This window comes from Indicator indicator, chromosome 5 (genome assembly GCF_027791375.1).
Source record: "Indicator indicator isolate 239-I01 chromosome 5, UM_Iind_1.1, whole genome shotgun sequence".
In the NCBI taxonomy this organism is placed as follows: domain Eukaryota; kingdom Metazoa; phylum Chordata; class Aves; order Piciformes; family Indicatoridae; genus Indicator; species Indicator indicator.
The window spans coordinates 18,438,399-18,466,310 of NC_072014.1; the positions used below are offsets into that span (position 1 = coordinate 18,438,399).

Consider the following 27,912-nt stretch of genomic DNA (forward strand, 5'->3'; position numbering starts at 1 on the left):
AACATTAACACAATGTGATATAGGTAAATATTCCAATATGTGTTGTAAGTGCTATAGTGCTTTTAGTCAGTTCTGAAAATGCAGTAGTAGAAACTAATTCAGATTGCCCAATTGGTATAATCAGATTCAAGTAACAGTACTGTCAGTTGTGTCTAGTTGTATAATCAAGCCTGCTAGAAAAAGATTCTGCACTTTTGCAAAAATACTGCGTTTCTAAGAAAAAATACATAGATAATAATAATATCCTGAGAATACACTGTATTCTTTGCCATTATTTTTAATTTTAAAAACTGAAAGGAGAATAAGAACAGCCTTCTCAGGAGAAATGTATGAAGCAGAGGCAAGTGTCACCAGCATAAAGTGCCATCACATTCAGTAACAAAGATATTAGTCACTAAATATATATAAACTCAAAAGAGGCAAAGGTAGAACACCACTGGCAAATTTCATAATGTCAGGGAGAAACTCAAGAAAATAGTTTAAGGATATATGTAAAAAAAAAAAAGTAATTGTGTTGTATTGTGATGTTTCTGTGTGTTATGGAAGAAAGGGTCAAGGTACAGATGCATTCCAGTTGGATATGAGACATAAAATAATGTGATGAAAGGAAAAGTCAGTCGTGCCATATGTTGTCTTTTGTGGGATGTTTCCACTCCATCAAAGATTTTTTTTCTGTTTTGGTGTGAAGTTTCTGTAGCCTAAGAAACACTAGAAATGCTTCATTTGGCGAGCAGTAATGTGAGTATAGTTGGTGTTTTGAGTCCCTGGCTTTGTTTAAAGCTGTCAACCAAATGCTTAGGAAAACTCACTCTGCGTGTGGGTTTTGATTGGTTAGTTGGTTTTTCCTAGTTGAACAGGAGAAATCCTTTTCATTCCATTTGGAGTAGTGCTGCAAACAGTGGGCAGTCAGTGGAGCTAAACTTATTCATATCAGGTGTAGTTTGTAGTTTATCTGGGGAAATCAGTCTGGTTTATGTGCTAGATTCAGGCTTTGTATTCCTGGATGGAAGTTCAGTTAGAAGGAAGAACTTCCACTGACATTGGCTTTAGTCAAGCATGAACAGCCACCTCACTGAAAGACAAGATCAGCATAGCAAAGGATCAGGTTTCAGCAAGGAGCTCTTCCAGAAACTTTCCCTGTTTGACAAGGTCCAACATGAAAAAAGGTTACTGTTCAAGTAATCTTTGTTCTTGAAAAATCACAAAACACCTTTTGAAGTACATGAGAGAAGAACCTGAATAGAATTTTAGTAATCACTGTGATCTCAATGCAGACTGTTATATATAGATGAACTAAAATCTTTTTTGGTCCCTTCAGGACCAAGTGTTTGCTGGGACAGGGCTTAGTACTGAGCATCACTGAATCAAGACTGTGTAAAATAAGGAGAATTTTCTAGTGAAAATACACAGGGTCTTGCATATGAGAGATAAGAAGATTGCATCCTAGTATAGTAGCCATTTTACATATTATTTTTGTCTTTCTAGTCTTTAGAACTGTTTTCATATTTGATGCAACAGCATTTAAAATGAGGTGCTCTGTGGAAACTTACAGTATGATTTATTTTTCTTCCCACTTTATACTGAATGCTAAATTCAGTGTTTAAATATGTCTTACAGAATATTGTTAAAAATAGGTCTAATAGCCACTGCCAATGTTTTGGTGTGTATGATGAAGTAATTCAGTGTGGCTTATTTAGATTTATTTGAGCTTCACCTCCTGCTAGTGATGGCAGATATGAATGATGTTTAGCTGTGAGGTGTCTGAGGCAAGCAACCTTCAAATATCTGCCAGAAAAACGAAGTAGGATTAGTTGGTGTGTATAGTTCTGACTGTATAAGCAGTTTTACAAGTGTATTATTGCAAATCAGATTCAATGTGTTCATTTCTTTTCCCAGTTTAAAGACCTTAGGTTGGTAGCAGAAAAGGGAGAAGATGGGGTTTGTGCCGTAGCAACTAGAGAGCAAGGATGGGGGCCCAGAAAAAAGTCTGATGCTGAACCTGTTTAAGCTGAACTCCTGGATGTGATAGTCTCTCTGTGCCATGGCTTGTGAGGAAAATGACCTACATAGGATTCAGGCTTTAAAACTGCAGTAAGTCTGCTTCTACAGGAGACGTGTTGTAATCTGTCTGATGACAAAGTTACCTACTTTGAATGTCTGCCAGTAATTCTTGGAGGCAGGCAAGCACACAGGCAATGCTGAAGAAATGCTCTTGTGGTCCTTCTCAGACTTTTTACAGCTTTCATAGTTAGTGAGCTTTACAGGACAGAGATGCTGCCCTGTGTTTGAGAGCATTAGGGCATTTTTGTGGTACTGCATAGATAATAAGAAAATGGGAACTGAAAATTAAAAAACGTCAGAGATGATAGAAAATGGCCCAGGAGCCTATGCTGATATGAGCAGGTGCTGTATGCCCTATTTGTATGCACATAATTCACAGGGTGTCTCTACCAAGCAATTGTTCTGTACAGGCTTGAGATGGAAAATACTTCTGAGAACTGCAAACCTGGGTGACAGTCAGATGTTACCAGAGATGCTCATAGCTGCACAGATACTGCACAGATGGCAAAAGGTAATGGAGTTTCAATGAGTGCTGGTGCTTAACCACTTCTCAATTGATTTGTTTACAGTTTTCAGAATTCATCTGAATGTTTAATTCTCTGAACCTACTTTTAACACTTTAGGAAATGATTCAAAGGGCAGCTAGCTCCCCTGATTTGACTATAAAGCAATGAATGACAATAAAGCAATGTATGACTTTAAACTATAGGAAAATATGGACTTTTAAATTACTTTTTTGCTTTCTAGGAAGCTTGTACTAGGTCCCTTTCCCCACAGGCATACCAAGCAAGCTGCGTAAAGAGAAGTGGCTCCTGTGGCTGCTAAAGAAAACAGTCAAACCAGACTAACATTTACTGAGAGCTTAACATGGCGTTTGTGCCAGATTGGATACACAAGTGTACTGAGAGACTTTGTTCTTCCATCATGCATCAAAATTTTTTTCTTTTGTAACCACAGGCCAGGGAGATGCTTGGAGTATGTCAAAAGCCATGAGTTAGACTATAACTATGATTGTATCTATATTATGACAGAAAGTGCTCTCCAAGAATGCTTAGTGTGGGCAAAACCACATGCGAGGGAGGCAAGGTAAATGTCATTGCATTTATCTGAGGCTGAACTCAGGGCTGCTTTCCAGCCAGGAAGCATGAAGCATTTTACCTTTGCAGTGTGCTGCCATTGCAGCACTGACTGCTTTTCACGATTAGCTAATAAGTTTCTGCATTGCAGGTCTGCGTGCATGCAGCTTTGTTGTCTATATTACTGCCTGCCATTAAAAAAAAAGGCGTGTGGAGATCTGCAGATGTGAACACTTGTATTCCTAAATAGGGTAAGATAAGTTTGGAGATGTGTGGAGACACTAAAGCAATGGGAATATATCCTTCTATGGGAAGGAAAATGTAGCTATAGTGAGGGCAGTCTTTCGATCTTAATGGTGTAATTTTGCAGAAAAGATACATTAGCTTCAGGACCTAGCTGAAAATGTAAGTGGTTGAATGATGGAATATTATTTATCCTGTTCGTTCTCTTGGTAGTAGAGTCTTTAAACTTCTAATATAAAATAAGCCCATGACAAGGTAATAGAATTTTGAAATGAAGAGGGTGAGGTATTGAACTGGTGCCCATTACTTTATCCTGTTTTCATAGAAGGTTTCTTGCTCTGATAAAATATTGAACAGTTTGAGCACAGCTTTTTTAGCTTTTGTATGCCACTGAATTTGTGGGGTGTGTGTAGTTGCTATCTAAGTATGTGGATCTTGCTGGAGGATTAGGTGTCAGAAACTGGGTCAAGTTACCTGGACATTGAATGCTCAAGCAATTCACAATATGATCTTATTAACCTACAGATATTTTATCTAAATGTCTTGCAGTTGGCATGGGGGGAAAAAGTGCTCTCTTCCAACAGTTTCATTAGATTACCTTATTAGTCAGACTGCACATCATTTTTATCAAATATACTTTTACATATTTACTGATTTGGTTTTTAATATGCCATGACTAAGGTTACTTGAGGTTACTGAGGTATATATATTTAAGCTCTCTTTTTTATGATTTTTATGTTCTTAGGGAATTGCTTTGCTTTATAAATCTGCAGGCTCTTTTTCTGTCATTAGGTGAAAGCAGGTGTCAAAGAAGGTATACTCCATTTTGCTTCAATGCTTTTGTTGTTTGGGGTTTCTTTTAATGATCAACCATTCAAAGGGCAATTATTTTATGTCCTTTAGAAGGATATGTTAGGCATTTTTTCATGAGTTTCACACCAATATTTTGGGTATTGGGAACATGTGGAATACTCAATATTTGGACCAGGTGTCTGATTTGTTTGCAAGTTCCAGCATCAAGCTGGTTTCACTGTGTAATAAAATTATTTGGTAAAATCTTTGCAAGCATTGGGTGCTAAAATTTGCAGGCTAGCCTGGCCTGTTCAGTGCTGCAGACAGGGACAAAACAAATATCTCCTCCTTAGCAAGATCTTGTCTTATCAAGAAAAATTTAAATAATTATCTCATTTATCTGTGTCTTTGTTGTCACATGCTGCTTATCATGTTTTTAACACATTTATGACCAACCTTTTAATACTCTCTCTTACAATGAAACTTAGTATTCTGCCCAATTTATTTACTGTTACCAGGAGTCAGTAGTACATTACTGAAGCATATCCTATGATGGAGATTTAGGACAGTAAAATATGGGCTGTGCTTTATACCCATTATACTCATTTTAAGTTACATCCCTCTGTTTATGGAGAAATATTAGTAATCAGCAGGAATGGAAATAGAATTACAGTGCATTATGGTTCAGTGATGCAATAAATTTTTCCTTGGAACACTTATTATTTCAAAGGAGGAAAACAAGGTTATAGTGGCATGTGCCATGTCCTCAGCACTTTGGATTTTCTTTGGAGAGAAAGTCCATTAAGTGAATCAAGCATAACAATACCAGCTGTTTACAGTATGTGGCTCAGACACATAAGAGTTGAATATTTGTATAGTGTCAACAGCCATAGCACTGACGTGTTGGAGGTGCATGCAAAGCCGTCTTGAGTACTGCAGATTTAAATTCATCATTGAAGAACAAAATGCGATTAACTGCTTTCTACTCTATTCTGCAGCTTTGGTTTTAAAAACAATGTGATTTAAAATTCAGTTATCATTAGAAATGTCTTTATTTAGTGCTCTGTTACAATTTGTTAAAAGCAGTTTATGCAGCAGTCATCCTTACTGTACAAAAGAGGAGCAACAGTTAATTGTTCCTAGGTGAACACAGACAATTGATTTATCTGCCATCGTAGGGTGATTTCTTTCTACCTGACAATAATTTTGGTTTTATTTTCTTTATTGTTGTGGGCATTTATTAATTTGTTTTACTGATTATCTTAAACAGCTTGGTGTCTGTCTTCATTGTGCTGCACTTTACACAATTAGTTTGAATGGTGAAACGAATAATTAAGTCGGCAGCTTTCCAGACTCTTGACATTCCATAAACCAGTGTTTTATGGATCTTAATTTCTACATAGAGTCAGTGCCTTGGAATTTGTATTCCTGAGAGTAGTGTCTTTCAATATTGGAAAACTGTATTTTCTTCTTGCAGAAAAAAGACATCTTGCTGAAAAAGGCATCTTTTGGTTCCCATATTGGAGGCAATAAGTACTAGTATTTACTCTTCTTTAAGTAAAAATGTATCCAGTCTTACTATGACTATTTGTAATTGCACTAGAGATCAGATTTTTCTCAGGTAAAAGTTTTTCTGCTCTGAAACACATGCCAAATGTTATTCAGTACCTATAAAATTTACTTAACATCTCAGACCTAAGTTTGGGAATGACTCAGCAGTATCAGCATGTCACAGACTTGTCATCAGTATATGGCTTAAAAATGCTAATGTTACTGGATTTTGATTCTTGTGAAGTACCACCCTACAAGTATTAGACTAACCTAGTCTTTAATTTCACACAGCCAGCCTAAAGTCATCTTGCGCACCTCAAAATTTTTTTCCAGTTCAGTCTTTCTTAAAGTATGATGATACATTAAGCCCAGTTTCTCAGGCATGTTCTTTAACTTTTATTATTGTTGTTCCTTATTGATAAGACAATCAGCTTTCTGACTAATAGTTTTGGACCAATGTTCTGTGTTCTACTGTGCTGGCATTCTCCAAAATCAATTAGCAGGAATATGACTCAAGCTTACTTCTTGAGCTTATAACAAAAAAAAGCAGAAAAATAACAAGTACTTTTCCTAGGAAAGCTGCAGTGTCTGCAGTAATTTAATGTAATCTTCAGCAGACATTTTATAGACTTACAAATCTGCAGCTTTCCAGACAAGATAGGATACTCACTGCTGCAATCTGGGAACTCAATGCATTTGCTCTTCCCTATTCATTTATCTCTGTTCCACCCATTCATATGTCTTGCCCATGACAGTTTTGTTTTGTGTTCAGCATTCTGCTGAGGGGTGAGCAAGCTACCTTTTCTGGGACATGTCATCTAAGTTTAGGTCTCTTTACTAGTAATATGAGTATAACTGCAGTTGTTTTTAATGACTGGGACTTTCCTTTGATACTAGGTGATGCAGATGTATCTCCCATTCTGTGGGATTGCCATATCCAATGCCCAGTTATTTGCAGCTTCAAGGAAGGAATATGACAGAAGCAGGGTAAGTAAAAATGTGTATTAGACCAATATCAACCCTTTTGTTCCTTCAGATTCTAGCTGTGTATCAGTATTTGATAAGCAGATAGCTTTAAATATGTTTTATTTTTAAAAATGCATTTTCAACATATCACTGTCTTGATTGAGGCAGCAAGCAGAGAGCGTGGGAGGGAAATATGTTCATGGTAGTGGCTGTTGTTTCCTGATGTCAGTTTCCTGTTTCGTAGTTCACAAACAATTGTTCGTGATAGAGACAGTGAAGGAGAGAGTGTTAGATGAGCAGAAATTCAAACTCTCATGAAACTCCAGTAATATCAAACCTTCACCATCATAAATATGTGGTATTCAATTCATGTGCAAATAACGTGGATATCACTTTATAAAAGTAGGCGAGTAAAAACCTGTATGTGAAAAGTTTTGACAGCACATGTCTGCACAGATTCATTACATTATTCAGGATGGCTGATGCCAGGCATGAGTTGGAACAGCAGGCTTGAGAGAAGTGAAAATAATGCTGACCTCACATGTCATTCTCAGAGTTGTCTTTATTAAGAAATCAGATGGTGATTTTGAAATCATCATCGTTTTTTTGGTTTGGTTTGGTTTTTGGGGGGGTTGTTGTTATTTTGTTTTGTTGGAGTTTTGTTGTTTTGGATTTTTTGTTGTTGTTGTTGTTTTGGAGGTTTTTGTTGGTTTTGTTGTGGTCGTTTTAACCCATCTTTCCTGCAATGGCATGAAATGGTACTTATCACAGAGCATAGCTCCAAAGTTTCAGTAAAAATGCCACCAGTAGTTACTCTTGCTTTATGAAGCAGGGAAAACTACAGTAGGATGGGTCTGGGTATTGAGCACCTACATTTGTATATTCAGGATTTTGTGTATGGACACTAAGGTTTTTCACTGCTTTGGAAACTAAGCACAACCCTTTCTAATGGTGTGTGTGTTTAAAGGTCATGAAGTATCTGAGCTTGTGTTTTGTCCAGGTCTGACTACAGACCACTATATTTTGGTGTGGAGGTGTGGAGAAGGCTTTGGGAAAAAAAGTTTTGTTGTTTTTGTTTTTGGTTTTTTTTTGTTAGAGTTGTTTTTTTCTCTGTCATTCAAACAAAATTGATGACTACAAAGAGACATAAAATTCGGTGCAAGATTCCCAGCCTGCAGGGAACAATAACAGATTTTTGAGGAGTTAGTGTTTAATCTTCTGAGGGAGACATTCAGCAGAAAAGTATTAGGGACATTCTCATCCATCATTAGAAATTCTAGTTGTTGGACACATCAGGAAATTGGATTGGAGCTACAGATTCTTTGTTTGTTGTTGTCACTTCAGTGTGCCAGGCATAACAAATATAATTGCCATTTCACAGCTACACGATACCCTGTATTTAATTGAATTTCTGACATGGTGGTGGTCTTTAGCTTTATCTACTCTATGGTTGAAATTAGTTGGCAAGTAGCATGTGATAGACAAGACCATGCTTTGCCTTCCCTATCACACTGGGCACCAATGGTAGCAAGTTCCAGTGACTGTAATCAATGTTTTCCTGATGACCACTGAATGGAAAGCTAAGTTTATAAGCTTACAAATATGGATTTTCTTTAGCATTAATGCCGTAATCCAGAATAATGAGAAAGCACCTTTCTTTGGACCCATGGTGAGAAAGAACATGGCCTATTATTTTTAAAGTTGATAAAATGAGAAGGGAAGCCCTTCATTTTAAAGCATTGTACTTTACAGACATGTTGTTAGTGGTAAAGACTGGATCAGAGTGGTCTTGGGATATGAAGTATTGATGTGTGTTTTTTCTTTCTAGCTTTGAATGTGCAAAATGGGTAATAAATGAATAAAATGCACCAGCAAATTCAATTATAGCAAACAAAGTAACTCAATCCATACTGTGGGCTTAGAGAGTGCATTATAACCATGGTTTCATTTTTGGACCACAATAAAATAGTTTGAGAGATTTCCATTGTACACCAGGAGATGGACTGTGCCCAGTTATGATCTAAGGAACACGAACTTCTTTTTTCAGATACCCTCATCCCAATTATGTTGCTGTAATCCTTATCTGAATGAAATTTTCAGTGGGTCACTCATATTAAAAGCAATCCCAGAGATTACACCTCCTTTGCAATGCTCCACATATTTATTAATTCTGCAACCAACACAAGAGTGTTCTGTCTTTGCATGCAGGCTTTACTGGAAGTAGTGAATGACCTCTTTGAGGAACAGACTGACTTAGAGAAAATTGTCAAGAAAATTATGCATCGGGCCCAGAATCTGCTGAAATGTGAACGGTGCTCGGTATTACTTTTGGAAGATATTGAATCACCAGTAAGTATGGCTGCACATTCTGGAGAAAGGCTAGTATCTGAGTGGTGGAGCAGCTGCTTTTATAAAGATGAACCTCTTTGATGTCATATGTAAGTACTAGACAGCAATTAACCTGCCATCATGTCATTCTTACATCTAATTTAGGTACAGCCTGGATCTTTTTCAATGCCAAACCTTGTGGTTTAACCCCAGTGAGCAGCTAAGCCTCACACAGCTGCTCCCTTTTTCCCACCCCAGTGTGATATGGAAAGGAATTGGAAGGGTAAAAGTGTAAAAACTCATGGATTGGGATAAAGTTTAGTAAAGCAAAAGCTGTGTGCACAAGCAAAGCAAAATATGGAATTCGTATGCTACTGCCAATCAGCAGGCAGGTGGTGTGTCATTGCCAGGAAAGCAGGGTTTCATTACATGTTACAATCACTTGGGTAGACAAATGCTGTAGCTCTGAGGTGCCTCCCTTCTCCCTCCTTAAGCTCCTTTTATTGCTGAGCATATCTGTTCGGTCAGTTAGGGTCAGCTGTCCTGGCTGCATCCCCTCCCAGTCTGTTGTGCACTGTGCAATCTGTCCCCTGGGCTGGCAGAGTGAGAAACAGAAGGCCTTGACACTGTGCAATAATGAAAACATCCTTGTGTTACCAACACTGTTTTCATCACAGATCTTAGATATGTCACCATAGAAGCTGCTATGAAGAAAATTTAACTCTATCCCAGCCAAAACCAATATAGCCACTTTTTCAAATGGAAACTGAAAGGTACATTCATGATTTTTTCTGATAGTTTAAAGGCATTTAGTAAGTTGCTGGTGGATCTATCTATGAGTGGTGTGATCCAGATGATATTCTGTGGCTCAGTTGTGTGTATAGTGGGTTTAGTGGTTACTACAGAACACCTAGGACAGCTTAACTGAAAAGTAAGGTGCTCCTGTGGTCTGCTTAAAAAAAAGAGAACTTACCTGACTTGTTATCAAATATTTATTTGCTCAGTTCCATCATATATGCTCTAGCTTCATTTACATTTATCTGGAATTTATGACCTTGCTAACATTTTCAGGCTAATGTCTTATCAAATGGATGGTGCTTGTTAGCAATTTCAAAACAAGAAATACCTGCATCATTCACCAAGTCTTTACTGCTTATTTTTAGAACTAACCTTTTCCACATATGTTCCAATAAAGAATTTTTTGATATTTCTGTAATGTTCATACCTTTGCATCTGCCGTTTTTTAACTGTAGCAAACTGAAATACTTGTGTCGTTTCTATTCTGGTATGTATTGTTACATCTTTAATCAGACTGCCAGTGCCTCAGAAATAACAAACAAGCTCATCAAGACATTAACTGACATCCTATTTATTCAGCAACTCAGTGGGCTTTATGGCCATCTAATCAGTGTCTTTTCAGTAGTCAGTTTCTGAACTTCTCTCTTTATTTGTTTTTTTGGGGGTGGGGGGTGAAATACTGTATTTAATGTGGAATAACATCAAGACAATAAGGGCTGAACCTGTAACACAGGGAGTTTTCCCAGCTATATTTGGTGGAACATGGGGCTTATTTCTTCCTGGAAGTTTTCTAGTCACTCTACAAAGGGTGTGTTTGGGAGCAGCTATGGTTGCACATTTTGACAAGTTTCTTTAATACTTTGCAAAATGAACAATGAGAAACAGTCTTAGTTCCTCAGTGATGAAAATGCTGTGAAAAGGTAAGTCCTCTTGTTTTGCCCTAGAAATTTTCCCCCTGACGTTAGAGAAAATCCACTGGAAAAGACAGACTTGCTGTTATGACAGGAAGAAGCTTTTGCATTGACTAGGTGAAGTGAAAATACAACTTTGAGCAATACTGAAGTATATTCAGTTCTCACAATTGCTCTGTCCATTCGACCAAGGTATAATTATTTCATTACAGAGCTCTGTTAAGTTGAACAGATGAACATATGGTATATGAATGCATTTGTCACAGCTGGATTTCACACGCAGTTTTGACAGGGTCTTTCACTGGGACTTTGTAGGGATGCCATTCACAGGACATGAGAGCCTCTTTTAAAATATTTAATGCTTTTCTGACTGTTAGTAGTAGTAGTAAAACAAGTGAACTGCTTTTATACTGGTAGCTCCCTTCAGTGTTTTCATCATATTCAGCACAAACTGTGGTCCTTTCTACTGATTTGAGAGGTCATTGAAGGATAAAATTGTTGCTTGTAATATCATTCTTTTTTCTACCCAAATATCTTTTGATCCACTGACTCTGTAACTGATTATATGTTGCTGGGCTGCGACAAGTGTAAATGATTATCAGAGACTTAAGTTTGTGTATGGTAGGAAAAAAGATTCTTTTCTGGAGGAAAGATGTGATTCTTATTTCACTCAGATTAATTAAATTAAATACTTCCAGTGAAGTATACTCTAAGTTACACTAGCTTTCATAAAAGCAAGAATGAGGTTTGTATTTCATTTATATATTCTGTTACAGAATTTTAATGTTTCAAGGCTGTTTTCTCTTTCTAGACTCCCCACACTGCTTTTATAATTACAAGATACAGTTCAACTGCATTCTTACGAAATGCCACTATGTTTGCAAGTATAACATGATTTTTATTTTTCACAGAACACTACATTGTATTAGTTACAGGCTGGGGGTGGCATTGTTCACTTCAGTTTTCTGCTCCTGGTGTTATTTCTACCTTTCAGCATGGAAAGGGGTGGGTTTTTTTCCAAACCACAGGCAGTGAGTTCTCCTTGCTCTAGGCCAAATTCTGAAATGGGGACAGCCAAGGTATTCAATCAAGCCTAAAATTTTTCATAAATCATGGGCTAATTTCATGGATTCATAGAATCAGTCAGGGTTGGAAGGGACCACAAGGATCATCTAGTTCCAACCCCCCTGCCATAGGCAGGGACACCTCACACTAGATCAGGCTGGCCAGAGCCTCATCCAGCCTGGCCTTAAACACCTCCAGGGATGGGGCCTCAACCATCTCCCTGGACAACCCATTCCAGGCTCTCACCACTCATGGTGAAGAAATTCTTCCTCATGTCCAGTCTGAATCTCCCCACTTCCAGCTTTATTCCATTCCCCCTAGTCTTATCAGTACCTGATATCCTAAAAAGTCCCTCCCCAGCTTTCTTGTAGGCCCCCTTCAGATACTGGAAGGCCACAATAAGGTCACCTCAGAGCCTTCTCTTCTCCAGACTGAACATTACCTGTGTTCTATGTCATGTTAACCACTCTTAAAATGTTTCAATTAGGTGCTTTTGGTACATATGCTCAAGGAAAATAGGTTGAAATTATTAGTACAAATGTGTGTGGGGGTTCTCTTTATTTTCCTATATTAAAAAAAAAGGTAAATTTGGGTAAAGCTCCATAATTCCTGTTCCAAAGCCCTCTGAAGGGAAGCATACACTGTTGCAGAAAGTAGTTTCATGAAGGACTCTGAAGATATAATTTGATTTTATATTGTTTGCTAGTGAATTGTGCACAGCATGTATTTTGAAGATGAATTCCCCATTGGGGGAATACAGATTGAATTTTATATTCAAAGACCATTGAATAAAAATGCAGTTTAAATATAAGAACCTTACATTACTGTTCTCTTACATATTCATTCATCTTAATAACAATTTTAAGTTACTCTCTTTTTGTGACAGGTGGTGAAATTTACCAAATCTTTTGAGTTGTTATCTCCAAAATGCAATGCTGATACTGAAAACAGGTTAGTGCCCGTGTCTTCTGTGGTAATAGGTTACTTCATTTTTCACGTTTTTGCAAGTTTGCTTGATCATACTTCTAATTTCTTATGGAACTTTGGGTAGATCTGATTGATGAATAGTATAATCCTGTGTTTTTTGCTCAGGCAAGATTCATGCTTTCTTCAAAGGGAGACTTGTTTGAATAAATATACATGCCCATGTTTTTATATATATGTGTGCATATGTATATATGCATAGAATCATACAACTATTTCAGTTAAAAAAAGACTGCTAAGGTCGAGTCCAACCATCAAGCTAAGATCACCATGGCCATTAGACTGAAGTGCCACGTACACGTGTTTCCTGAATTCTTCCAGAAACAGTGACTCCATCACCTCCCTGGGCAGCCTATTCCCATGCCTGACCACTCATTCACTCAAGGAATGTTTCCTAATATCCAGTCTAAACCTTCACTGGCACCAAATGAATGGATGAAGATTCAAGGCTATTCTGAGAAGGTTTCTCCCATCTTTCAGGGCCCAATCTCACTGACTATCATGCACACATTTTGTGTAAATCAATTCATATTGATCCTGAATAAGAATTTTCTATATCAGATGGCTGCCATAGTGGTAAACTTATCCTTCTGTCCAACTTGATATCCATATCTTGTAGGAAACGTGAAGATTACTTTGAGCTTTGCCATATTTAAGCCCTTTATGCAGCTTTAAAAATATTTTTGGTATTTTGCCTTCTTTTGAGCTTTATTTCTTTACCTTTAGTGTGGTAAGAAGCTACCACTTCATTAAGGTGAATATGCACATTGTGCTCCAGATTATGACAGGTCGTAATTCTTAATGCTTTTCAAGGATTGATCTCACAACACTAGAAAAATGGGTGATGTTATTTTTAAGATGTGCAAGCTGACAGCAAGGCCACAGGGAAAGACAGGTAAAAGCAAGATCTCTTCCATGCCCTATCCACTAGTTGAGAGATGGGAATGGTGAGACAATTGGAAAAGAAAAACAAGTGATAAAAAAATAAAGGATTTAAATATGAATAAATAATCTGTGGATTCACCTGGGAATGAAAAGTTACTGCTTTTGATAAAGAGCTTCAGGGTAGCAGTTGGTCTTTCCTAGGTCGGTGAAATGGGTGAAAATACGTTCCTTTTGTTTAGGAACAGGAATATCAATCAAGGGATGCGGTTGTTATTCCTGTTTTTCTCAAACTTGATCCATAGCCAGATTAGTCAAAACAATGTAGAGTGGTGTCAAGATAATCAAGCTGGATCACTTCTTGTTACCATAGTTATACTGGCATGTTACAAAAAGGCAATTTGTAGTAGCCTGCTCTGCACATAGTCAAGGTTATTTTAACTATAGTCTGAGACATAAATAAGCACATGCAACCTGGTAGCTAGTCTTTATAAAAGCTATATTTCTGTACATCTCAACATAAAGACTTACTGCTTTCTCTTTTGTTTTTCATCCAGTGGAGAGTGAAGTTGGTCTTACAAAGACCAAGGTTAGGTAGGCAGAGATGACGTCACACTTGGATGTAGTACAGGCACAGCTTGAATTATTGGCGTGAAAGAAAGGTTATTTAGGATACAGAACAACGCCGTGAGCCCTTGACATTTGAACATTTTTCTAGTGAATTTTGGTCTTTTCATTCTACATTCTGATACAAAGTTATGAGACATTTCATGTGGAAAAAAATGGCAAGCTGAGTTTCTTCATCATTACACCAGTGAACATAGATGTTATGTATTTGAAATTTTAGTGAAAATGCAAAGAGATTATACACTGAGAACAGTTCTAGATATAAGTTTTATCTGAAAGAGAGAGAGATGCTCCAAGGACAACATAACCTTTTGTGTCCTAACAGAATTTCTTACATAATTTTAGAAGAAATTTGCCTTCTTACTTGTAACTAATAGCAGTTCACCTGTTTATTCCCAAAATAGTCTAATGAATCTCGTAATTTATTTTCCTTTGTTGCTGGTTGTAAAGAAATACCTTTAAAGACCATACTGGCATTTTTCTGTTCAGTTTGCTGTCTTCTAGCACACACTATTTTCTCTCCCCTTGATAAAAGATTACGGAAATCTTAGAAGATTTGAGGGTTCAGTTCTGATTTATTCTAGTTGAAGATGAATCCAAAGGAAGGTGCTGTGAGCTGTATTTTCCTGAACCGAAGATGACTTGGCAGATGATGTAGCTGAAATAATGGTTCTCTAACCTGAATACCAGTGGAGGTGGAAAGGTTAACTGCCTGAGCCAGAGTGTGGGTTGCATGGCAGAAAATACCTGTGCTCTCTCCTACTTGGCCTGATACGGAGAAAGTGCTGAAATCCCTGCCAGCACTGTTTTACCACCACTGTCCCTGGAATGATGTGCACTCAATGATCACTACATTCCCTGCAGTATTTTTATGCTTCTCAAGGATCTGGCAGGGTTCAGCATTTAGAGAGGGTTGAAGGCGCCTGTGATTTTGGTTGTACAACTTTGTGCTGTACTTTCTGCCATCCCTGTCAGGGAAGCATTGGGAAGATAGCAAGGCAAGCAGCTGCATATGGGGAGCCTGCAGCACTGTGCTCTTCAGCAGGGTTTACTTTCCTGCATGGAAAGTTTCTGCTAATGTATGGGCAAGACAGAGATGGTGGTGTGCAGCTGCCTTTGTCGGTCTAGCAGGACTCACTCACAGCTTTCCACAGTTTGGAAAAGATTGTTACTTGTGGTTTTTAAGTAGCTTCTGAGTATTCTGAGTTGCTGAGGATGGAGACAGAGCCAGCTGGCTGTATTTTACATCAGAATTAATCACTGATATTTCCTCCTAGTGAAAATTGAGTGCCTGTCTTCCAGAGTGTAGTTGCAAAGCACTTGCCAGGAATGGCAACAATATAATAGAACATACTTTTAAAACTCCTTCCTGAATTATACCTTGTTTCTTTTACTTAAATTCACTTGCTGATTAATATGCTTGACACCTGTAATGTAATCCAGATTTAGTATGCCTTATATTATAATGATAATAACCAGATTTTTAGGGTATGAACTAGGAACCATGCTTTGAAATGAGACTCTTATCCTCCTTAAAGATGTTTTCATTTCTCAAGAATTGATGTCCTTAAATAAATTTTGAACTGTAAATGTGAATTCTTCACTTAGCTAAAAAAAATATATATATATATATTTCTGTAAATGGTCCTGTCAAATTATACACAACTCTTATTACAGTCACTCAAAGCTGAAACTTAGATTTATTTGTGTAAATCCTTATTATCTTTATAGTCTCTTAAGAATATTGAGTTTCCTTTCAAATGAGTGACTTAGTTGAATTAGTTTCCAGAAAATCAATGCAGGCAACAAAAATCAATCCTTTCACTTCAGCTGAGTCTTTCACGCATTTTATAGTGCATCTTTCTTTCATTCATGTGCATTACTTTGAAACCTCAAGCTATTGTAGTCTTCTCCATGTCTGCTCAGAGCCACTTTATTTTCTTTTTAAGTAATGTTTCTTAAGTGTTGAAAATTTTTCTTACTCAGTTTTCTTCTCAAAACTAAGGCTACAGACATACGTTCATTTACACGTGCATGGTTACACTTCGCCAATATCAAAAACCTGTCTCCAATAAATCAATAAGAATTTTCCTGCTGATTAGACAAGATTTAAGATTAAAATTTAAGGTCTGTGTAGATATTGAGTTTTCTGGAGAAGCTACGGTGGATTTTAGTACCCATAATTCTAGCATCTTATGCTCTCCTATGTATTGTATGTCTACTTGATTCCACCTTACATTTCTGATTTTAAGACTTATTTCATGATCCCTTTTTCAGTTCTAGCATTTCAGAACAAAATAGCAAACAAAAAGGTATTTCCTTTGACAGGAAAATTATTGGAAGGAAAAGTATTGGAGGTATTAAAAATACCTCAAATTATTAGACTAATTTGAAAAATTAAAATCTTAAAATTATACTCATTTAGGTACCTCTACAGAAAAATAATAATTTAGAACTGTTTGCTTTTCATGGGCAGGCCTGTATCCCACAGAAACTTGGGACATAATCCTCATCTTGATTCATATGTTTGATTATTAAATGTTGTATTTACTTGGGAGAATAATGCTCTCTTCAGGAAAAAATTTATAAAGGAGAGATTTTTTTAATGTACCTTTTCAATAAATACCAAATTATTGTTCTGTAAATAACATTTAGTAAACATTAATAGCTCTAAATGGTTCTGCTGTTCCTGTGAATATGCCTATAAGACATGCTGAACTTCCAAGCAATGTTGAATTATATTCTTTTCTTCCCTTGTTATGCCTTTTGATAGTTTCAAAGACAGCATGGAGAAATCATCATCTTACTCTGACTGGCTAATAAACAACAGCATTGCTGAACTCGTAGCTTCCACAGGTCTCCCAGTGAATATCAGTGATGCCTGTCAGGATCCTCGCTTCGACGCTGAAGTAAGACTTTTTTTTTTTTTTTTTAAGAAACGTAAATACACATCATATTTTTGACATTGCTACTAATATAACACAGTTTTTATTGTTACATCTCAGTGGCTGTAAACCATTTGAATATTTTTTTTTCCATTCAGTATGTCCTCCTCTTGATGTGCTGGTGTTTATATGGCTTTGTATAGTAAACATTAGTCGCTAATTAGTGTCTGACTTTAGGCAGCTACTAAGTCTGCTTGTGATTCTTTTTCTTTTTTCCACTTTTAAATGCTACCTTTCTCTACCAAGTGCTCTGATAGTCACACAAAATGATTTTTTTATTGCTGAAAATTCTGTTGTTGGTGTTCAGTATTGGCACTGTGTTGTGGTTAAAGCTTTCCTGCTTAACCCCAAAGCCCAAAATGTAACAGATTTAGGTTGCCTCCCCTTTTCCCAGTAGCAAAAAGCAAAATTAGGCAGGAGGAGAAGAGAGGTAAATCTACAAAAGAACATTCTTGAATTGATTTGAGAGTAAAAAGGTAAGTTTAACAAAACATAAAAGACATCTGAGGAAAAGGAAGGATACAAAGGTGTAACGAAAAAGGGTAAATAAAAATATATACAAAACCAGACGCAGGTGGCAAAGGATTCTCTGGATGTAAGATAGATTCTCTTTAGATGCAGTTCCTTGGGAGTCTGGAGCAGCATGGAACAGACCCAACCAAGTGGTTACACGGGTGACAGCAGCAGCAGGCTCTTGTGGAGGCAAGGGCAGGAGAAAAGAGCAAGGCAGAAAATGGATTCTTCTTAAATAGGGCTGTGGACAAGAAGTGGGAATGGAATAGACTTTGACTCAGGGACCTCTGCCCCTGCAAGGGGGCCAAGTCTCTCTGCCACCTGGGTCAAGTTTTTTTGCCCACTTGGGGCTAGGTTCTTTTCAGCCCACCCCCTCCTGGGCTGGGTTTGACCTAGCACACATTGCCATTGTTGTTAGCTTTTGGACACAGAGCATAAACAGAACTTTTATCTGTACAGATAAATGTTGTTTGTGATCTAACTTAGCCAAATAACCTTTAATTTGCACAGGTAAAATATACATACTGGGTTAGATATTTCTCCAAGATACATATCACTTCTAAATAGAAAGGGTGGATACTTCATGTATCCAAAGTTTTTAATTGTAACCTCAGTTAGGAAGATGTAAATACGGATAAACCCCTATATGTATACTTCACGCCAAAATAAATGTTAGAGGTATAGGGAAGGACAAAATCTTCACTGAATTCTATTCACTGAAACAGTATTACTATGGGCAACTTGGCCAGTAGTTAGGCAGCACATTAATCAGTGGCCAGCTTTGGACAGCAGGCTTGCTAAACTGGATTACTACAGTAAGTGCTCGGAAGTGTTTTATGATGAGTTTGCTTGGTTTCAGTTTTAATCCATGTGTGGTTAAAGGGATTTTCTCTCAAAGCAATAGAATTTGTCAAAACAAGCAAAATGAAAGGGACCTGCTATAAAAGTGTACAAGATGACCACGTTGATGTGAATTTGTTCAGAATGTCAAAAAGTACAATTGCAATTAATGCCTAAAGTCTATTTCTTGCCAAAGAGATATGCTAAAATGAAGTGTGTCAATCCTTGATATGTTTACAGTTACACTTTTAATATATCATGCTCTGTATAATTCAGCTCTTACTTGTTTCGCAATTAGCTCTTTCCAAGACAGAAGCACTCCCCAATTACGTAGAGAAAAGGCAAATACAAAGGACAGTAATTATTTTCTGTTGATGGGTTCCTATGAAAATTTGTTACAATCAGTTCTTTCTACAGACAGTTAAGTGCAGTAAGAGGAACATATTATCCCTTATGACATTTGTAGTTATGAACAGATATTCTGTTTTCTGCTTCTACTGCAAACACTTTCTTCTCACAGAAGACTAATTGCCATTTTCAAATGTTGATCTCAACTTCCAATCCACACTGATTTCAGCAATGAGAACTGAATATGTACAAATAAGCAGTACTCTAGTTAAAACCTGAGTTACATCTTTTGCTAGCTTGGAGATAACAGTCCTGCCTCCAGCATATGAATTATTGTTGGTCTTTTACTTCTGTTACAGACTGTCTGTAGCGCTGGCAGTCATAGTAAAAGAACACCTCCTGATCTCCTGTGAGTGGGCTCAAACCACTCTCTTACTCCAATCTCTTTTGAAAAAATATTTTCTCCACATTTTGCAACAATGACCCTGAAGAATAAAGCTTATATTCATGCAACAGGGGGAATCAGTGACAGTTAGAAAACATTTTAAAGTTTTATACTATATTAAATAGAAAACGATAAATGAGGCAGAAAATTCTATTCAGAACCTCAGGACCGATAAAAAAAACCAAAAATCTCACATTTGACCTTATCCTTCCATTTTTTTTCCTAGCTTTCACTTCTGCACAATTCCCTGCTCACTTTTGCCTTTCTTCTGAAAATGTGTATTTCCTGCAAAACCCCTTTTATAGTTGCTTTACTAAATCAAAATTCAGTTGGACAATCAGGAAGTCTATTGCTAAGTGGATGTTGTCTCTACTAATCCACCGGAGTAACTAATCAAAGAATTGTCTGGACATCGCCTCAGTTGCAGTCTGTCATTAATTCCAAATCAAAGTCAAATAGTGTAACTTTTCTATGGCAAAGAAGGCAATGTCTATATTTTCTTTGGCATTTTTTTTAATAATCCTTAGGACTTGGATAATGTTACTGTGAATGAAATTTCAACATAAATTTCTTTTGCGTGAGAGCTAATTATGTGGAATGAATTTTGTAGATATAAACTTATTCTTTGCCACTTCTATTACTAGAATGTAAAAGACTGGTAATGAAATCTCTCATTTCCATGTTTTAGGCTGACCAGATTTCTGGCTTTCATATAAGGTCTATCCTATGTGTTCCTATATGGAATAGCAGCCACCAAATAATTGGTAAGACCTTCCTAATATTTGCATAATTTTTATCCCAGTGAAAATTTAATTATGGTGTTTTCTTTTCATTGTGTTCCTTTTTCTTCTTTTCCCCAGCTGAATATTGTTAGGAAGTTGAGATACTTAGTTTTCAGGTTTCATTACAAAATAAGTATCCTAAGGAGATGAAAACAGAAATTCTAGCAATATTATGTTTGATATGCTTTGGTACTTTTCTTGGGTCTCCTTTTTGTACATCACTTAAGAAACTGTTTCTGCAGTCAAGTAAAGTTGTCTTTTGTTCTTTTTAATGGTAAACTGCAATCAGAAAAGACTTACTGGAGAGGCTGTGTCTGTTACCAGAGCTGCCTGTAGCAGTGGTGTATACTAGATCAGGATGTGACAGGGGTTTATTGCTTGTTTGATAGGGTGCCTCCCACCTGCAATTGGCCCTGTATTATTACCTGCTATTGGCATAAAAAAGTGCCAGGTTCCTCTGATAACTTTACACTTTTCACAGATTCAAGACAAAGTCATAGCACTTTAAACTGGCAGGGCAAAACTTAATCTCTAAGCGCTGCAGCTGTGAGAGAGAGTTGAGATCAGTAGTGCATTGCTGAAGGCACTTGGTGCCATGTGGGAATCAAGGTCTTTGAGCTTATTCAGCAGAGATAATGTGGGAATTGAGGTTTTAAAAATAGGGTTCATTGTTTGTTGTGAAGTACGTATTGCATTTAAGAAATACAAAGAAGCCAAACCTTTGACTGCTGATAGCTCTTGCAGTATTTTTCTAACAGCATATTGTAGCTAAATAAACTACAGATGGTTTATGGCAGCAGAACTCAGTGTTAGTTCAGCTAGAGCCAAGCAGTTTAAACACTTCTTATTTTTCAAGTGGTTTAAGAAAGTTGCATCGTGTTTGGTTTTTTTTTTTCATTGGTTCAATCAATTTATGCTCCAGTCCTGAGTAAAAAAAGGACATATATATACAGGTGATAATAAACCAACTAAAATTTTAGGAATTAAGGTACTGATTCAGGGAATTATATTAGTAACTCCAAATTGCTGGGATAATTTACATGACTGCTGTTAGCAAAGTTATTGAGTTCTTTCCCAAAGAGTTCTTTTGTAAAAAGCATCTACTTGGAGAGTGAAGATTAATGGTTGAAAGTAATAAACTGAATCCTGGTATCCAAATGATCAGACTTTCATATGTTTGTGCCTATTGATTTTCAGAATAAATATTTGCAGTTTTGCTTTTTGGTTTGGAATATTTTGAACGTTAGTTACCAATGAATACAATATTCTGCACTGTGAATTAATGAACGAAGCTAATAATTAATATTAACTCTTTTTAAAGGAGTAGCTCAAGTGTTGAACAGGCTTGATGGGAAACCCTTTGATGATGCTGACCAGCGACTTTTTGAAGTAAGAGACATTTGGTTTTGCAGCAATATTTTTTTGGTGGGATTTGGTATTTCTGGATAATGCTGCTTCAGACTGCTCTAGGGAGAGAAGAATATATTGTCTGTATTTATGGTCTGACATCAGTTCTCAGAACTCCTCACTTAAGGTTGCATCCTAATTAAAACAAGTTTCTTGCATCTGATCTTTCTCATCTTGTTGAGGCCGGTGACTTACTTGCTTTCTCCAATAACCTGTTTAAGCACAATTATTCTTAGCATTTCCATGCTATTCCTTTTCATGATTAAACCAACATTCATCTTTGTGTTTCTATTATAATTTAATTATAATTGATTTTTTTTTTTTTTTTTATTCCAGGCTTTTGTTATTTTTTGTGGCCTGGGCATCAACAACACAATTATGTATGACCAGGTGAAGAAATCCTGGGCAAAACAGTCTGTGGCTCTTGACGTATGTATGCATCTTGATGAAACCACCTCTTGTCTTAAGTGTCATATGTAAAGATACCAACTACTTCTGAATTTATTGTGGTTGGTATCACTTTCTATACCTGGCTCTCCGCATCTTAGCATGTTCTTTTGTTAAGGTAGTGCCAAAGGGGAACTTTATCGACACACTGAACTGTGGAGCTCATGCACCACCTCAGTAATTTTGAACCTGGATGTTTCATTTGAAGTTTATGCTTTTTACATTATAAGGAGAGAAAATGATGATGGAGAATCTAGTTTCTTACAGGCATAAAGGCAGGAATTAATCTAGGACTTATATGTTTTTTTTCTTGTCCCTTAGTAACTGAAAATTCCTTGGAAATTGCTGTTTTCAATAGTTTTTTTTGTTGCCTTTCTGGTGTAGAACTTACTGTGAATAGAACAAAGTTTGGAAAAACTGATTGACATTATGGGATTTTTTTAGTATCAAAAGCAACATCTTATCAGAGCCGTGATCAGATATATGCCTTGCGAGAATAAAAATCAAAGCAGCATAGCTGGCAGCTCAGTAAGAGTTTTGCTATGGGTCAAGGCCAATACATAATTGCAAGATCCTGACATTCCACCACATCTTTCCATAAAATACATATGAAGTGGCTAAATGGAGGGAAAACTTTTCTCCTTTTTTGTCCATTCATTTTGTAGGAATTTGTTTTTATTTCTGCCCCTCCCTGCCTTCATGAAGAATGAACTCTATCTGTAAAACAAACTCTAAAATGCAGAATGTTTTTAAAAAGAATGATTAATTAAATTTGTCAGCTGATTCAACATTAAAACTCTATTCTGTATTGTATTCCTGAGATTTTAAATGCATTCATATTAAAAGCAATCCTGCTGAGAACAAATCTTGTAATTTTCAGGAGAGCTTTACAAATTTACATTATTCTCACTACATTGTTTACATTATTCTTGCTAAAACAATACTTGAGAGTGGTTTGAATGACATTTTAGATTTTTTTTTTTTAAGTATTTTGCAGGACTGGTTAATCTTAAAGCATTCCTTCAATGAGAAGGTAATGTTGCAAAGATGTCAGCATTGTTTTAAATTTCATATGTAATAAGAGAAGAAAATGATCTAGCTATCTCAGATGTGTGCAGCCTTTAACTGTATAACTCCTTTGGGTTTATAGAACGCCCACTATTACAATAAGAAACAGAAAAATACTTTTAGCCTGATGAATTTCCATCCATTAAAATAGAAATCAAACCAAACTGGATTGCTATGAAGATTTTTTTTTTTTCCCTTTTGCTTTAATGTTGGAGATGTTTATCTGAGTGTGTGGGTTCTATCCTGTGAAGCATGTAGGCATGTTAAAGCCTTTTGAAGCCAATAGGACTGTTCATTATAGAAAACATTCTAAGCATAAGTGAGGGGTTTAAATTATTATTATCACTATTATTATTATTGTTATATATGTATTAATTTAGGAGGAAAAGTTCAAAACTTTCCTTTTCAGGCCTCCTGCAAGACTTCTCATTCTTTACATATAGTCATGAATTACTATAAGCCCTCATGCACCCCAGGTATTTGTGCAGTATGTGATACCTTTGAGTACTTCTCCTGGCAAGAAAAAACCACCAGTGGCAAATATCATGCTGAGATACATAGGGATGCAAATTAACATAGAAGTTAAGGAAACTTCTTGGTTTAAAATACAGGTTTGTTCTTTGATCTAGAAAGGCTAATAGCCATATAGCTTTAATGTAAATTATAGGTCTGATAAATGGCCACTATGTTTCAGTGATAAGTAATTCAAATGAGCAACAACTCATGATAACGTTTGTGTAAAGTGATTAAGGATATAGCAGAAAAGTACTTTTGAAAAGGATGGCATATGCTGAAAGACTGTGAATCTGTTTTTCAGTAACAAAATATTTTATTAGTATTTTTGTATTTAGCTAGGATAGTGATGAGTGGCATTGGAAAATCACATTGATATCAGAAGTAAAATAATAGAATACATACCAGTTTGATATGTACCATAATAGCGTTCTTATACAGATATACAGATACTGGTTGCCATACAGAATTCTCGTAAGATTGGCTAACAGAAGTTGAAAAGGTAAATATGGGGAAAGGTTAACAGTAGGATGTTATATGGTTCAAATCCAGGCTAAATGCTATTTTATATATTATGGATGCAAAATGTGAAAATTGTTAAAATATTAGAACAAATCATTATTAAGGAAGACTGTATGAATCTGGAGGGGTATAGTGAATGCTGGTAAAGAAAAGGCTTGATGAGAATTATGGTATTGAGTGTAATCTGTCATAGCAGAAGACATGATTTTACTAATCTTCGAGATTTCTGAGAGAAACTACAATATGATTGGACAGAAAAGTTGGTACTGTTTGAGGAAGACCATGCTGTGTAGTTATAGTAAATAAAACATGGGACAGAACAAGTTAATTGGTGTTTATTATTTATACTTTTATAGTGCAGGAATGATTTCCTGTTACTGTAGAAGATGACACCTCTGAAACTGATATGTGTAAATCCATCTTGGTACTTACTGCCACAAGGTATTGTAAGCTATTTGAGATAGAGTTTAGGTATTTGTATGAGTAGCAGTCATCCACAGACAAAAACTATTTAAAAATGAGGAATATACATCAAAGCTTTAGCACATAAGCAGATTGGATGTGGCTGTGTGGTGAGGAAGAACTATTCTTGCTAGGAGTCCTCTGCCTCTGTGAGTATGTATGCATACTTATAGGTAATAAGAGGAGGTGTGCAGTACTTTGTGCATTTTGTTTGATTATTTCATCTCCAGGATGGTGTTGAAGAGAATGTCAAGCATAGCATAAAGGTGCTAATTTGCATGCAGTGGTGTGCCACTAGCACAGGCGATAAAGCTTTACAGTATAGCAAAAGGCATTATTTAAAGGCTATAAAACTGGTTTTACATTAAATTCTTTCTCTTTTAATTGTAGAACTCCAGGAGAACAATGTAGGAATGCTTATAATATTAACTTACTGTCCATGATGTCCTGTAAAATTCCCTGCAACATAAATGTCAAATGTATACCTGATAACCTGCAATTAGTTATTATATGCTGACATTCAGGACCAAACGACTATGCATAAATATTAATTAAGTTTGTTTTAAGCATCATTGATTAGACTGCAGTACAGAGCCCTATTATTTCTACTTGTCAAGTCTACAAAAATGGTTTTCTGTCTTTTGTTCTGGGGCAGGTGTTATCTTATCATGCAACATGTTCGAAGGCAGAAGTTGATAAATTTAAGGTAAGGATTTAAGTTTTTCAATCCGCCTGAAAATGTAACAGTAAATTAAAAGGGATGTAGATTATCTGAGAAAAGTTTACATCAAAAGAAGAAAATCATAATTAACAATGATTTACAAAGGTTGTGTTATGTGTTAGACTTAGTCAGGGAAGGTGGGAAAATCTGTCAAAGGATAAAATAAAATTGCTGCATTGATAGTCACACAGTGGCAAAATACCATTGTCCCAGCATGAGCTGCTAGAACTGCGTGTCAGCCTGGCTTTGATGGCATCCTCAGCAAGAGCCACCATAGGGAAGTAATACTGGTGGGAGCTGAGGAAGGGATCAAAGAAAATGAGAGGAACTAGGGACTTGACATGCATACAGTGGGAGGAATATTAAAAAGTCATGCTTAAATTGAGAGATTTTTTCAGAAAAACTGCCCGTTTCTAATATCCAGTTCTCACCTTTTCATCTTCTGACAAAGCAAGTGACAGGTAGTCTTTGTTAATGCTTTACACCCCTGGTTGTAAACAAATCAAAACAATAAAAGCCTGAAGACTGACATGTCTTGTGGGCCTTCAATAGAGAGCTCATTGCCAGAAAGGACCATCCATCTGTGGGATGAAATTGCACCTATCTCCCTCCCCCCCAGCAGCAGATCTCCCTGCTGAGGTCTCCCGAGTCATCCTATCCTGAAATCACTGCTCTTTTCTCTGTTTGTTACAGCGTTATATTTTGTATAAACCCTTTGTTATATTAGGGTAATGTTCTAGAGCTGACTGGCTAATAAACAATTCCTCCCTCTGGGGGTATTTGGAGCTAAAACTGTCCCTTCTCCCTTTGGTGATTTATTGAGAGATGTCACAGGAAATGTCTGTTAAGATTTACCCGATGTTCTGGTTCTGTCTGAACAGTAACAAACACACATGATAGAAACATCTAAATGAGAGTAATGCCAGTAGTTCACTGCTGGCTCTTGACTGATCTGGGACCTAACAGTAATTAATGTCTTTAGAGTGACAATACATTTGATTTGACAACTTTTCAACATAGTACCACAAACATATACTGTAACTGGACCCGAGCAGCCTGGAAGGAATTACAAATTCTTCATGCTAGTTGATGTTTATCTCTGTCTTTGTGATCATACTTCTTTAGAGTCTTAATATAATGCTTTTCCATTAATTTTTATTTACCTAAAATCTCAAGCATATTCTGATACAAAGTGTAAAATTGCAAGTATTCCTCAAGGTTATTTTCCCTCTGGCTTTTACCAGTGAATTAATTTAATTGCATCACAGAAAGCCTAGTTGAAGTTGATTTTTTCATTTGGAATTTTTTCAATAATTTCCTATTGTTATTGAGATAATTCAGAAATATGCAAATTCGCAAATGTACCAGATATCTTTTTAAGAATTAAATATAATCACTGTGAGCAAGTTCTGTTAAACAAATAACATTTATTTCTGTGGTCTCTATGAATTAATGAAAAAAACAAAAAAGCCCATCTTAGGAGGAGAGCCCTAAGAACTTAAATATCTTTCTGCAGATGTGGTAGGATGGGGGAAAAAGTGCAAAATAGCATTGATTGTGAAGGTGGAAAATACAGAGGGAAATTCACTGTATGGAACAGTGCAGTTGGTCTATTTCAAATCTGATTTCTACAACTGTCTATGAACAAAGCAGCAACGTAAATTTACACTGAATGGTTTTATGCACATTTTTGAAGTATTCTGCTTTCGGTGTTCCTAGAATATGGCTTTCACTAATAAAAATACAAAAGCCAAATTTTAAAATGTTTGTATGATTCAAAATTGTTCTCTTAATGAATGTTTTTTTTTTCTCAGAAGATAACCAATTATGCAAATCATTACTGTAAAAATCTGTCTCTCCAATCCTTTTCATTCTTTGCCCTGAAGCTCTTGGGATCCATTAGCGCTTGTACTAGTAGGCACACATTTCTCAGGAGGCCAGTGGGAGCAGGACTGGTGTGAGACTCAAACACGGTGTAGGGAGGTGTAGGGAGCATCTTGTCTGATCTGGATGGAACCACCCTGTCAGTCCACTGCCCACGCACAGGGGAAGTGGGGATGGGAAACTCATGCCATTAACCCAGAGAGGTTGTTTTACCAATAAGAGCAGGGCCTTATCTCTCCAGGTAGACACAAGGGGAATTGCAGAGATCTGCATTCAGACCCTTAGCTAGTCCCTTCATCTCTGTAGGAGATAATCTGGCCCTGGGGAAGGTTATGGGAGGTTTGCTGTTGATTTCAGCAGGAAGTTGCTGTCTTCAGCTCTGTTTGGCATTTGTAAAATAAAATAGTAACATTCCCTCTGCCACCTTCCATCTATTTATTCATAGCAGTTTAATTTGTATTGCATTTTCTGATAGAACAAAATCTCTGAAAACAAGTTAAAATTAAAGATCTGTTCCACTTAATTGTAGGTTCAGCTGTCATGCAGTGTAAAATGGGTCCTTTTTCCTGAAAATAGGTAGATTTTTTAAATGGGGGAAACATATGGAAGCTTAATTGGTAGTTTCTGTAACAGGCAATTGAATCATAATTGATTATTAATCAGAATTAGTAGTGGGGTATCTGCCATTATTCCTGAATTTGGATATATATTGTTCTTTCAGGCTCTAAGAA

General features: G+C 36.6%; 1 protein-coding gene across 1 annotated transcript in view; it reads left to right on the forward strand.

The window, feature by feature from the left end:
- PDE11A (phosphodiesterase 11A) overlaps positions 1–27,912 on the forward strand; it is a 121,091-nt gene that overhangs the window by 41,018 nt on the left and 52,161 nt on the right. The window contains exons 3-10 of the mRNA XM_054381023.1: positions 6,621–6,710; positions 8,898–9,038; positions 12,678–12,742; positions 17,058–17,193; positions 20,064–20,139; positions 21,479–21,546; positions 21,901–21,993; positions 25,232–25,282. Of these exons, the coding sequence (XP_054236998.1) occupies positions 6,621–6,710; positions 8,898–9,038; positions 12,678–12,742; positions 17,058–17,193; positions 20,064–20,139; positions 21,479–21,546; positions 21,901–21,993; positions 25,232–25,282 (720 nt within the window). The remainder of the gene's footprint in view (positions 1–6,620; positions 6,711–8,897; positions 9,039–12,677; positions 12,743–17,057; positions 17,194–20,063; positions 20,140–21,478; positions 21,547–21,900; positions 21,994–25,231; positions 25,283–27,912) is intronic.